This window comes from Odocoileus virginianus, chromosome 3 (genome assembly GCF_023699985.2).
Source record: "Odocoileus virginianus isolate 20LAN1187 ecotype Illinois chromosome 3, Ovbor_1.2, whole genome shotgun sequence".
Taxonomy (NCBI): domain Eukaryota; kingdom Metazoa; phylum Chordata; class Mammalia; order Artiodactyla; family Cervidae; genus Odocoileus; species Odocoileus virginianus.
In genome coordinates this window covers 12365081-12376344 of record NC_069676.1, presented here as the reverse complement: position 1 = coordinate 12376344, position 11264 = coordinate 12365081, and the positions used below count along the sequence as shown (strand labels likewise).

General features: G+C 45.4%; 1 protein-coding gene across 3 annotated transcripts; it reads left to right on the top strand.

Annotated features, from left to right (window-relative positions):
* Positions 1-586: 586 nt before the first annotated feature.
* On the top strand, positions 587-7383 carry FBXL12 (F-box and leucine rich repeat protein 12). 3 transcript variants are annotated; one of them, XM_020908292.2, is made up of 3 exons: positions 587-931; positions 1042-1114; positions 5925-7383. In XM_020908292.2, exons 1-3 carry the CDS (start codon positions 846-848, stop codon positions 6744-6746), a joined length of 981 nt encoding a protein of 326 aa, XP_020763951.1. In that variant the 5' UTR covers positions 587-845; the 3' UTR covers positions 6747-7383. The 3 variants fall into 3 exon arrangements, with proteins under 3 accessions (XP_020763951.1, XP_020763952.2, XP_020763954.1); XM_020908293.2 differs by lacking the exons at positions 587-931; positions 1042-1114 and adding an exon at positions 1132-1212; XM_020908295.2 differs by lacking the exons at positions 587-931; positions 1042-1114 and adding an exon at positions 1548-3761.
* Positions 7384-11264: the final 3881 nt, after the last annotated feature.

Below are 11264 nucleotides of genomic sequence, written 5' to 3'. Positions count from 1 at the left end.
AGCTGCAGTCCATGGGGGTCGCAAAGAATCAGACACGACTGAGCCACTGAACTGAACTGAACTAATATATGTATATAAAAGAATGTTTAACTCCAGTATTGTTTAGCTTACCTGGAAGCAAGCTGAATACTCATCAATACAAGAGTGTTTGAATAAATTTACTACCCTTATGACTTGGCAACTTTAAAAATGAGTGTTATATATGTGGAGGAAGTGTCAATTCAGGCTCTGTGGAGAACAATTTGGCGCCATCAGTAAAAGTAAAAAATTCAGTGTCTTTTAACAAGCTATTTCACTTCTACAAATGTATTCTCATGCACAAAAAAGCATTATTAAGTTTAAAAAAAGGGGGGGGACTCCCCTCTCCGCCTAGCGCTCCGCTTTTGGTCCCGCACTCAATCCCGTCGTTTAGGGATCCCACTCACGCAGGAGCTTGGTCCTAATCTCCAGCCACGCCCCCAGTCTCGTTCCCGCCCTTAACCCCGCCCCAGGCCTCAACAACTTCCGAGCTGAGGCTTATGTGTTTGGCCCGCCTCTCCGGCCGCGCCCCCGAGTCTTGTTCCCACCCTTAACCCCGCCCTGGACTTCGTCATTGCCTTAGCCACGCCTCCCGGGCTTGGTCCCAGGCCCCGTCACAATCCTCTGTGCAGAGTTCTGATACCGTGCTGGTCTGGCTCCCAGGTCCAGCCACATCCCCTCAAGAGGAAAGCCGAAACTCCGGCAGCTACCGGAAGCTGCGACCACCTCCCTCTACGCACCCTCTCTTCCCCCCGCTTCTTAGGGCTCCCACAGGGCGAGTCCCCGAGTTCCTTTAGACGGAAGCGGAAGTGCGTGTCAACGGGATAATGGCGACTTTTGCCGACTTGCCCGACTCGGTCCTGCTGGAGATCTTCTCTTACCTCCCGGTCCGGGATCGGATCCGAATCTCCAGGTGCGGCCGCCCCCTGCGGGAGGGAAGGGCCAGGCGGGGGGCGCACCAGGAGATGCACATCTGGTCCTCGCGGAGTCGGGGTCGTTCTAACAGCGGGTCCCCTCCCCCAGGGTCTGTCACCACTGGAAGAAGCTGGTGGACGACCGGTGGCTGTGGCGACACGTCGACCTGACGCTCTACACGGTATGCGGGTCTGGCCGGGCAGTCCTGGGCCGAGGTCGGGTTGGTCAGACTTCGAGGACCACGCCTCCAGCCCTGTGTTTCGAGCGAGGCTCTCCCGGGTGCGTCCCGCCCGCGTCCCTTACTTGCTGTGCAGTGACCTCCAGGCCTCAGCTTCCCCATCTCCAGAATGGGTATAACCAAGGTCTTGCAGGAAAAGAGCTTATTGATGAGTTTCCCTGGAGAAATTTTCTATAGGGTCAACTTAGTTCTAGAATTAATCTCCTGAGTAGTCAACCAAATCATTTCAACTTTCTCCCGCTTGGGCTTTATTTGTTTTTCTTTGTTGTTCAGTCGCTAAGTTGCCCGACTGTTTGCGACCCTATGGGCTGCAGCACACCAGGCTCCCCTGTCCTTCGCTGTCTCTCGGAGTCTGCTCAAATTCATATCCTTTGAGTTAGTGATGCTCTCTAACCGTCTCATCCTCTTCTGCCCCCTTCTCCTTTTGCCTTCAATCTTTCCCAGCATCAGGTCTTTTCCAATGAATTGGCCCTTTACATTTTTCTTTTTATTATGAACTATTTCAAATAGATATAGAAATGTATAGAGGATAATATCTGAAACTATGTACCCACCACCTAGTTTTAATCTTTTTAAACCTTTGGCCTTATTCACTGCAGATCTTGTGAAATACACATACAAATGTTTCCATACAAACATGCATACAACATTTGCACATATGTTTCTTGCACTTTTGAAACCCTCCTCAGAGATAACTGGGACTATAAAGTGGATTTGTATCCCTTCATGTTTTTATTTACTGCCTATGTGTGTGTTTATAAGCAATATACATACAGTGTTGTTAATGTGTTTATAAAATTGAGATAAAACTCTTCTACTTTTTAGATAATAAAGTGCTATTTTACTTATATTAATATATCCACCCATAAACAACTTTATTCACACATCACTTTTGAGATTTATTCTAATTAGTACTTGTAAATCTAACTCATTCCTTTTAATTGCTGTTAAATGAATATACCACAGTTTGTTTCTTTATTTTCCTGTTGACAGCTGGTTAGATTATTTCCAACTTTCTACTGTCACAAACAGCTTTGTAAGACCGTGTCTCAAACTTTATTGTTTGAGAATCACCTGTTGAATCACCTGCATATGAATCACCTGTTGGTGTTGGTCACTCATTTGTGTCCAGCTTTTTGCAACCCCATGGACTGTAGCCCTCCAGGCTCCTCTGTCCATGGGATTTTCCCAGGCAAGGATACTAGAGTGGGTTGCCATTTCCTCCTCTGGGGGATCTTCTCGACCCAGTGTATTAACAGGCGGATTCTTTACCTCCAAGCCACCAGACTATTTTATTATGAAAACTTTCAAACGTATATAATAGTTAAAACAACAGTACCAAGAACACGGAGTTGCCCACCACTAATACTTAATACATTTGTTTTATCATCTCTTCATCCATCCCTCTTTCCATAAAACTTTTATTTTATTTTTAAAATTTTTATTTATTTTGTTTTCCTATTTTATTTTTTAAGTATGCTTCAAAATCAGTTGCAGATGAGTCCACTTCTAAAACACTTCAGTACACATAATAGAGATTAACTAGGACATTTGTTTTACATTTCTCTTTTTGAGGTTTAATTTTTAAAAATCACACATGAATAATTCTTACAAAAATGTGGAAGTGGTATAACTATGTATGGTGATGGTTATTAACTAGACTTATTGTGATGATCATGTCATAATACATACAAACACTGAATCATTACATTGTATGCCTGAAACTAATATAGTGTTATATGTTAATTATATCTAAATTAAGACAAAACAAAACCAAAAAAACATTGAAATATTGTCACAAATGAAGCTAAGAGCCTTTGACAGTCACCCCCTGGTATCTCTACCCTTCCCTAGAATAACCACTATTATGTGGAATTTCCTTCTGTAGCATTTTCTATGCTTTTGGACCCTTGGGGCTTTATAGGGAAAGAAAGGGCAGTGGTCACAAGAGCAGGATTGGCCTTTGGGGTCAGGCTGTGTTGAATCATAGTTGTACTCTTGCAGCAAGATTCGGCCAATGCATTTTTTCAGGTGAGGGGGTGGGGACGGAGACCTGCTGTGCAAGGTCTTTCTAGTTCAATGCTCAGCACTGCGTTTGGCAAACAGTAGTTGCTCAATACAAGTTAACCATTATGGTTGAAATAATTGTACCCATATAAATTATAATATATATGTATAATAGTCTTCCCAGGTGGGGCTAGTGGTAAAAAAATCTGCCTGCCAGTGCAGGCAACATAAGAGACGCCAGTTCAATCCCTGGGTCAGGAAGATCCCTTGGAGAAGGAAATGGCAACCCACTCCAGTATTCTTGCCTGGAGAATCCCTTGGACTGAGGAGCCTGTTGGGCTACAGTCCATGGGGTAACAAAAGAATCAGACATGACTTAGCAGCTAAAGAACAAAAATACTATTGTTTCTTTTTTCTTTAACCTTGAAGGTATCCTTTTACCACTCCTTCCTGCATGTCTTGAGGAGTTACCCATGTTTGAATCTTTGAATCCTCTTTGTTCTTAGTTGCTATCTACATGGCTGTTATCACTGGACATTTTTGCTGTTAAAACCAGGATGTCAGAAACCAACGTTTCTGTAAGGTAAATTCCACAAAACAGGTATTACTAGGTTAGGCAGTGTGTTCATTTAAACCAGCTAAAGAATTCATTTAAAAAACATAAGTGAGGGAGGAGCCAAAGATAAATGCACAGGATTGAAAATGTACAAAATTATAAACATTGGAAAGTAAGGTCTCTCCCTGCTTCTGTCACCCAAGTCACCTTGTTCTTTCCCAGAAAGGCAGTAGATAGTCCCGTATTTTTAAAAACAGAACAGGTGCCAGTGGGTGTCCATATTTTAAATTTCAGTAAAAACCAGATTGCATTTCAAAGTAGCCAGACCAAGTCCCACCAGCAGGACCCAAGAACTGCTTCTCCACATCCTGGCTAGTGTTTGATATCATGAGACTTAAAGGATTTTCTGATTTTGTCTTTTTAAAAGTAAAAATGACTCAACTTCTGGCTTTGCGGCCATTTGATATTTTGCCAACAGTGGCTTCCACGCTTGTGAGTTACCTTTTAGTAGCCAGTGTTTCTAGTGAGTCCCTTTCCTCAGCCCAAATTTGCAGGTCTAAATTTGATCATTAAGATTTGATTCCTCTATCAAGAGTAGTTAACAGGGGGAAGGGATAAATTAGGAGTTTGAGATTAAAATATACATACTACTATATGGAAAATAGATAACCAACAAGGACCTACTGTATAGCACAGGGAGCAATATGCAATATCTTGTAATAACCTAAAATGGAATAGAATGTAAAAAATATATATATATCCAGCCATATATTCACCCATATATAGATATATACATATGGACTTACCTGGTGGCTCAGATGATAAAGAATCTGCCTGAAATTCAGAAGATCTGGGTTTGATCCCTGGTCAGAAAGGTCTCCTGGAGAAGGGAGTGATTACCCACTCTAGTATTCTTGCCTAGAGAACTCCATGGACAGAGGAGCCTGGTGGGTGACAGTCCATGGAGTCACAAAGAGTCAGACATGACTGAGTGATTAACTCTTTCACTTTTACATATATATTATATATATACATGTATATATATAATATATATATTGCTGTACACCAAATAGCAATCACTGAATCACTTCTCTCTGCATCAAAACTAATACATTATAACATACTGTAAATAAACTATATTTCAATGAAAGTGTGAAAAACATGAATTTAGGAACAAAAGGATTAGGAATACCAGGAACCCAACAGAAAAGGAGTAGCTGAGAGACAGCAGACTATTGTCTTGCCTGGTCATAGATTTTGCTAATAAAAAATTCATATTTACCAAAACAAGTCAACAAACTCTATGGTATGCAATTTCTTTTTTCTGCTTTTTTTTTTTAAAGGTAAACTGTACATACAATAAAATACATAAAATACTAGTTAGTTATAGTTTGTTTGTTTTCTACAAGTCTAACTTCCCAGGGTTAAATTTTGCAGCTTTCACTATTACTAAGCTATGATTTTTTTTTTTTTAAACCTAGATCTAATTTACCCTGGGCAGTTTTAACCTTTTTCAGTTTTTATTTTGTGTTGCTCATTTCTATGAGGAGGTGGTCATTAAGAATGGGATAGGCATTTCCTTGGTGGTTCAGTGGTTAAGGCTCCAGACTTCCACTGCAGGAGGCGAGGGTTTGATCCCTGGTTGGTGAACTAAGATCCCACATACCACATGGGATGCCAAAAAAAGAAAAAGAAAGAAATAAAAATATTGCTGGGTGGATTCACTTTTAAGAAAAAATCTTAAAAAGATATAAAGTTTTATTAAACCTGGAGTCAATAGTATTACTTCATAAATTAGACAGTAGTAACATTTTCCTAGGGTATATATATAGATCACAGTGGTTTTCATTGTGCAAGGAGTTGAAAGGTTTAGAAACAGGCTTTTTGTTGTTGTTTCACTTTCTTACTTATTCCAGAAAGTAATGAGACTCACTGTCCTGGTAAAGACAGATATATTATGATGATATCCACCATTGCTTTTGTTCAAACTTAGAGGTCAAAATGGTGGGGTTAAACCATCCTGTTACTCCTGGAAAGGCATCTGGTTGAGTGAGGCTGGGGAGGGAAGGACAGAATTCCCAGGGAGCCTCAGAACCCCAGCTGGGGCTTGTCTGTCTCCAGGTGGGCGGGGTCCCTGCAAGATGCTCCATATCTCTGGTCCAGACACCCTCCCACCTCTGGCTCTTACAGATGCGGCCCAAAGTCATGTGGCACCTTCTCCGCCGGTACATGGCATCCAGGCTCCATTCCCTGCGGATGGGCGGCTACCTGTTCTCAGGCTCCCAGGCTCCCCAGCTGTCCCCTGCCCTGATGAGGGCCCTGGGTCAGAAGTGCCCCAACCTCCAGCGCCTCTGCCTGCACGTGGCCAACCTGAGCATGGTGCCCATCGCCAGCCTGCCCTGCACCCTGCGGACCCTGGAGCTGCACAGCTGTGAGATCTCCATGGCCTGGCTCCATAAAGAGCAGGACCCCACGGTGCTGCCCCTGCTGGAGCGCATCGTGCTGGACCGCGTCCCCGCCTTCCGCGATGAGCACCTGCAGGGCCTCACGCGCTTCCGTGCCCTGCGCTCGCTGGTGCTGGGCGGCACTTACCGGGTGACCGAGACCGGGTTGGATATGGGCCTGCAGGAGCTGAACTATCTGCAGAGGCTGGAGGTGCTGGGCTGTACCCTCTCGGCCGACAGCACCCTCCTGGCCATCAGCCGCCACCTCCGAGACGTGCGTAAGATCCGGCTGACCGTACGGGGCCTCTCGGCCCCTGGCCTATCTGTCCTGGAGGGCATGCCAGCCCTGGAGAGTCTGTGCCTGCTGGGGCCGCTTGTTACCCCGGAAATGCCTTCCCCGCAGGAGATCCTCGCCTCCTGCCTCACCATGCCCAAGCTCAGGGTCCTTGAGCTGCAGGGACTGGGCTGGGAGGGTCAGGAGGCAGAAAGAATCTTGTCTAAGGGGCTACCCCACTGTATGGTCATTGTCAGGGCCTTGCCCAAAGAGTCCATGGACTGGTGGATGTGACTGCACCCCCAACCCCCGACCCAGGGACCCCCCTCTTAACTTTCATTAATGAGATCCGGACCCTCTGGGCAGCACCTTGCCAGTAGGCAAGTAATCAGGTTGGAGCAGCCTGAAGACCACGGGTAGAGAGAACCCAGGCCTTGGCATCTTTAGGTCATTGGAATCGTGGTTCACCAGCTGTATGGCCTCTGTGACATGAGCCAGCCTCTCGGAGGCCCTATCCTCACATCTGGAAATGAAGAAGACCACAGCTACCTCATGGTTACCTTGCAGAGCCTTAATGTTTACCACCCCCGGGCCCACTAAAGGCCCTCCATGAAGAGCTGTTCTCAGGAACAGGACGGTGCGGAAGGGCAGATTAGGAGTTAGGGAGACCTGAGGGGCCGAGACCCCTTAGGAAGCCAGGAAGGGCTATCTATGCATGCACACTAACATGTCATTGACACGCAGACACACCACTGACAGCCCTGCATGCACACAGGAGACACGGAAAGGAGGGCAGGTGCAACTCATGCTTTGATGATCAAAATGTTCGTAAAGATTCGGAGCTGTCCTTTCTGTATTTTGTATTCTGGATTTTCCCAATTTTCCATAGTGTGATTTTGCTATTAAAGACAAATAATCTTTTTTTTTTTAAGCATATGGTTTATTTATTCAACAAATGTGTCTCAAGCTATTTTGCAGGGACTATTCTAGGCACTGGGACCACAGCAATGAATGAAACACACACAAGGAAGAAGGCAGGGTGATCAACAGGTGAACACATGCATGGAATAGTTTTAGAGACTGAGCTAATAAACTAGGGCCACATAATGGACACATATGTGTTTGGTTGGGTAGATAGGGTGGGCTTCTCTGAGGGGAAACCTGGGAGGCAATGAGGAACCAGCCCTGGGGAGCACTAAGAAAGACAAAAGAAGCAAAGACCTAAGATGGAAATAATAAACTTGGCATTTTCTGAGGATGGGAAGAAGGTCCGAGTGGCCGAGGGAACAAGGGGTGAACAATAGAAAGTGAAATCAGACATGATGGGGAGACGTTGGAAGGGCCTCACAGGTGGCTTTGGTTTTAGGGGTTCAGTAAGTAGCAACTCGTTTTCCTGCCTTTTGAGTCTGAACCACTTGAAAGATGCAGGTGGCAGACAGATAGCGATCCTAAACGCCTACCCTTGAAATGAGGTGTTTTGTGTTTTTTTTGAAGTAGAGTTGATTTACAATGTTGTGTTCATTTCTGCCATACAGCAAAGTGACTCATGACTCAGTTATACATATATGTATGTATATCCTTTTTTTTTTTTTTTTTTTGCAACATGGCATGTGTGATCTTAGTTTCCCAACCAGGGATCAAACCTGTGCCCCCTGTAGTGGAAGTGAAAGAAGATTACAGTGAATGGTGTTGCCAGATTTGTGGTCCCTAAAGGAGATTTAACTCCAGACCAAAAGTCACTCAGAGCTTTGTGTAGATTTTTATTCGAAGTGAAAGTGACAGAAAAAGCTTCTGACATAGACATCAGAAAGGGGCAGGAGAATACCTGGCTTGCTAGTTTGGGCAGGGCATTATATACTCTTCTGCCAGCTAGTAGAAATAAATAAAAATAATACCTCAAGGTTTGTAAAAGTTTCACCATACCCTTTCCCAAGGCATACATCTTGTGATAACTTTGGCACAAGATTAGCCAGGGGGAATGGTCCCGGCCAATGTCTCCAGTCGAGATATACTATTGCTGTGTCATCAGGGCTAAAAGTCTTGAGAAGCAGGTTCCCAGGCAAGATTTGTTACAATTATAATTATTGGTAGAGTCTACAAAAAGCATTTCCATGAGTAAGACATTGTGCAGTCATTGGTTCCGGACCTAAAGAAAGGCCAGTTCTCGGGCAAGATACACACAAGGCTTAAGCACAAGGCTTAAGGAAAGCATGAGCGAGAGTGTTGGCCTCCTCTTTAAAGGGCCCTAAGCTTTAACTCTCTCAGAAGCAGGGTGTCTTAACCACTGGACCACCAGGGGAATCCTTATACATTCTTTTTTATATGTTTTTCCACTATGGTTTATCCCAGGACATTGAATATAATGGACTTCCCAGGGGGCTCAGTGGTAAAGACTCTACCTGCCAATGCAGGAGACATAAGAGATGCTGGTTCGATCCCTGGGTTAGGAAGACCCTGTGGAGGAGGGCATGGCAACCCACTCCAGTATTCTTGCCTGGAGAATCCCATGGGCAGAGGAGCCTGGTGGGCGGCAGTCCATAGGGTCACAGAATCAGATAGGACTGAAGCAGCTTAGTACCCATTGAATATAGTTCCCTGTGCTATGCAATAGGACCTTGTTGAGTTTTTGTTTTTTTTTTTCTTTTCTGGCCACACCTCACAGCTTGTGAGATCTTAGTTCCCCGACCAGGGATCAAACCTGTGCCCCCAGCAGTGGAAGCATGGAGTCCTAACCACTGGACCAAGTTAAGTCTCTAGGACCGTGTTGTTTATCCATGAGTGTTGCTTCTGATTGGAGCTGGGTAGGAGGGTGTGTGTGGCTTTGCAGGCTCACCACCTGCCTGCTAGTTCAGCGTGCCTGCTTTGTGGTGGGCAGAGCCAGGAGACAGGAAAGGGGGCTGAGCTGGGTACCCTTGGTTCTTTTTTCCAAGTTCACCTATCAGAGAGGACCCAGATGTTTTATTCTTTTCCCACTGGGGCAGCCAATGGAAATTCCTTCCCATCCGACCACATGAAGATCAGGGTATGACTGCTCCCCTGATGTGGCCGTAGGTGGGGTCTACTTGTCCCACACTGGGACAAAATCTAGCAGCTCCTGCCCAAGGCATCTAGGGGAACAGGTTGATCCAGGCTGGGGCATGGGCCCTGGGAACAGCTCAGGAAGGGAAATGACCAAGCGATCCGTCACCTTGGTAGAGGGTGTTTAGAGATCTGGTATATATTGTTGGGAGAGGGGGTGTGATGGAGAGATTGACAGAAGCCCTGTCCTGGCCTCTGCTGGTCGCCCTGGAGATGGAGTGTTGTTGTTTAATCACTAAGTCATGTCTGACTCTTTGCAACCCCATGGACTGGAGCCAGCCAGGCTCCTCGGTTCGAGGGACTTCCCAGGCAAGATTCCTGGAGTGTATTGACATTTCCTACTGATATTCAACCTGGAACAGCTCCTTTCCTCCCTTTCCAGTGGGAATGGAGCAACAGATATGGAGTTAGATGCAGTGGTGTACACAGAAATGTTTAATGGCTGGGGTTAGCAGGTGGCGGCGGGGGCGGGGGGGAGTCATGATTCCTCCGCCCGGTACTTGTAGCATGTGCAGAGTTTTGTCGTGTAAGACTCTCTGCCATGGCTGGTTTCAAGCTACCAACAGTTTAACAACTTGGCTCAAGAAATTCATGAAAGTTTAGCATCAGCTCCCCGTGCTGGCATGAACTGGCTGCAGCACACCACTAGTTAGCGGTGTGTTTTTCCCAGGCTCACCTGGTGGAGGCTCATTCTATCTTAGTGGTCCCTTCCTTGAGTTTAGCTCTGAAGGTTGGTGGAGTTGTGGGACATCAGACAGAGGTCCTCCCCACTTGGGATCCTCCCCATCACAACCAGTGCCTTTTCCTAGATAAGGAATTGGGGACTTAAGGCTGTCCTCTGTTTTAAAATATATCTAGGACTTCCCAGTGGCACAGTGGATAAGAATCTACCTGCCAATGCAGGGGACACAGGTTCGATCCCTGGTCCGGGAGGATCCTCTTGCCATGGAGCAACTACATCACAATTACTGAGCCTGCGTCTGCAACTACTGCGGCCTGCCTGCCTAGAGCCTGTGCTCCAGAGCAAGAGAAGCCATGACAATGAGAAGCCCGTGCTCCGTGACAAAGAGTAGCCCCCCATCATCACAGCTAGAGAAAGCCCGAGTGCAGCAGCCAAGACCCAGCACAACCAAAAATATATAAATAAAATGTAACTGGACCATAGTGAAGCCTTGGGGCAGGAGTCCTGGTTCTCCCCTCAAGCAATAACATTGTCTTTGAGCTGTTTTTCAGATACTGTAAGTCCCTACATATAAATGAATTTTGTTCTAAGAGTGTGTTCATAAGTCCAATTTGTTAACCTAGGTATTCAAATAACACAATATCTGTATATACTATATTGTAACAGGTTTATAACAATTTTCACACAAATAATGCATAAAAACAAACACAAAAAATATGGAAAACATTTTAAATCTTAGAATACGGTACCTTGAAAGTTCAGTTCATTTCAGTTCAGTCACTCAGTCATGTCCAACTCTTTGCGACTCCATGGGCTGCAACACACCAGGCTTCCCTGTCCTTCACCATCTCCCGGAGCTTGCTCAAATTCATGTCCTTCAAGTCGGTGATGCCATCCAACCATCTCAACCTCTGTCGTCCCCTTCTCCTGCCTTCAATCTTTCCCAGCCTCAGAGTATTTTCCAATGAGTCAGTTCTTCACATCAGGTGGCCAAAGTATTCGAGTTTCAGCTTCTACATCAGTCCTTTGAATGAATATTCAGGACTGATTTC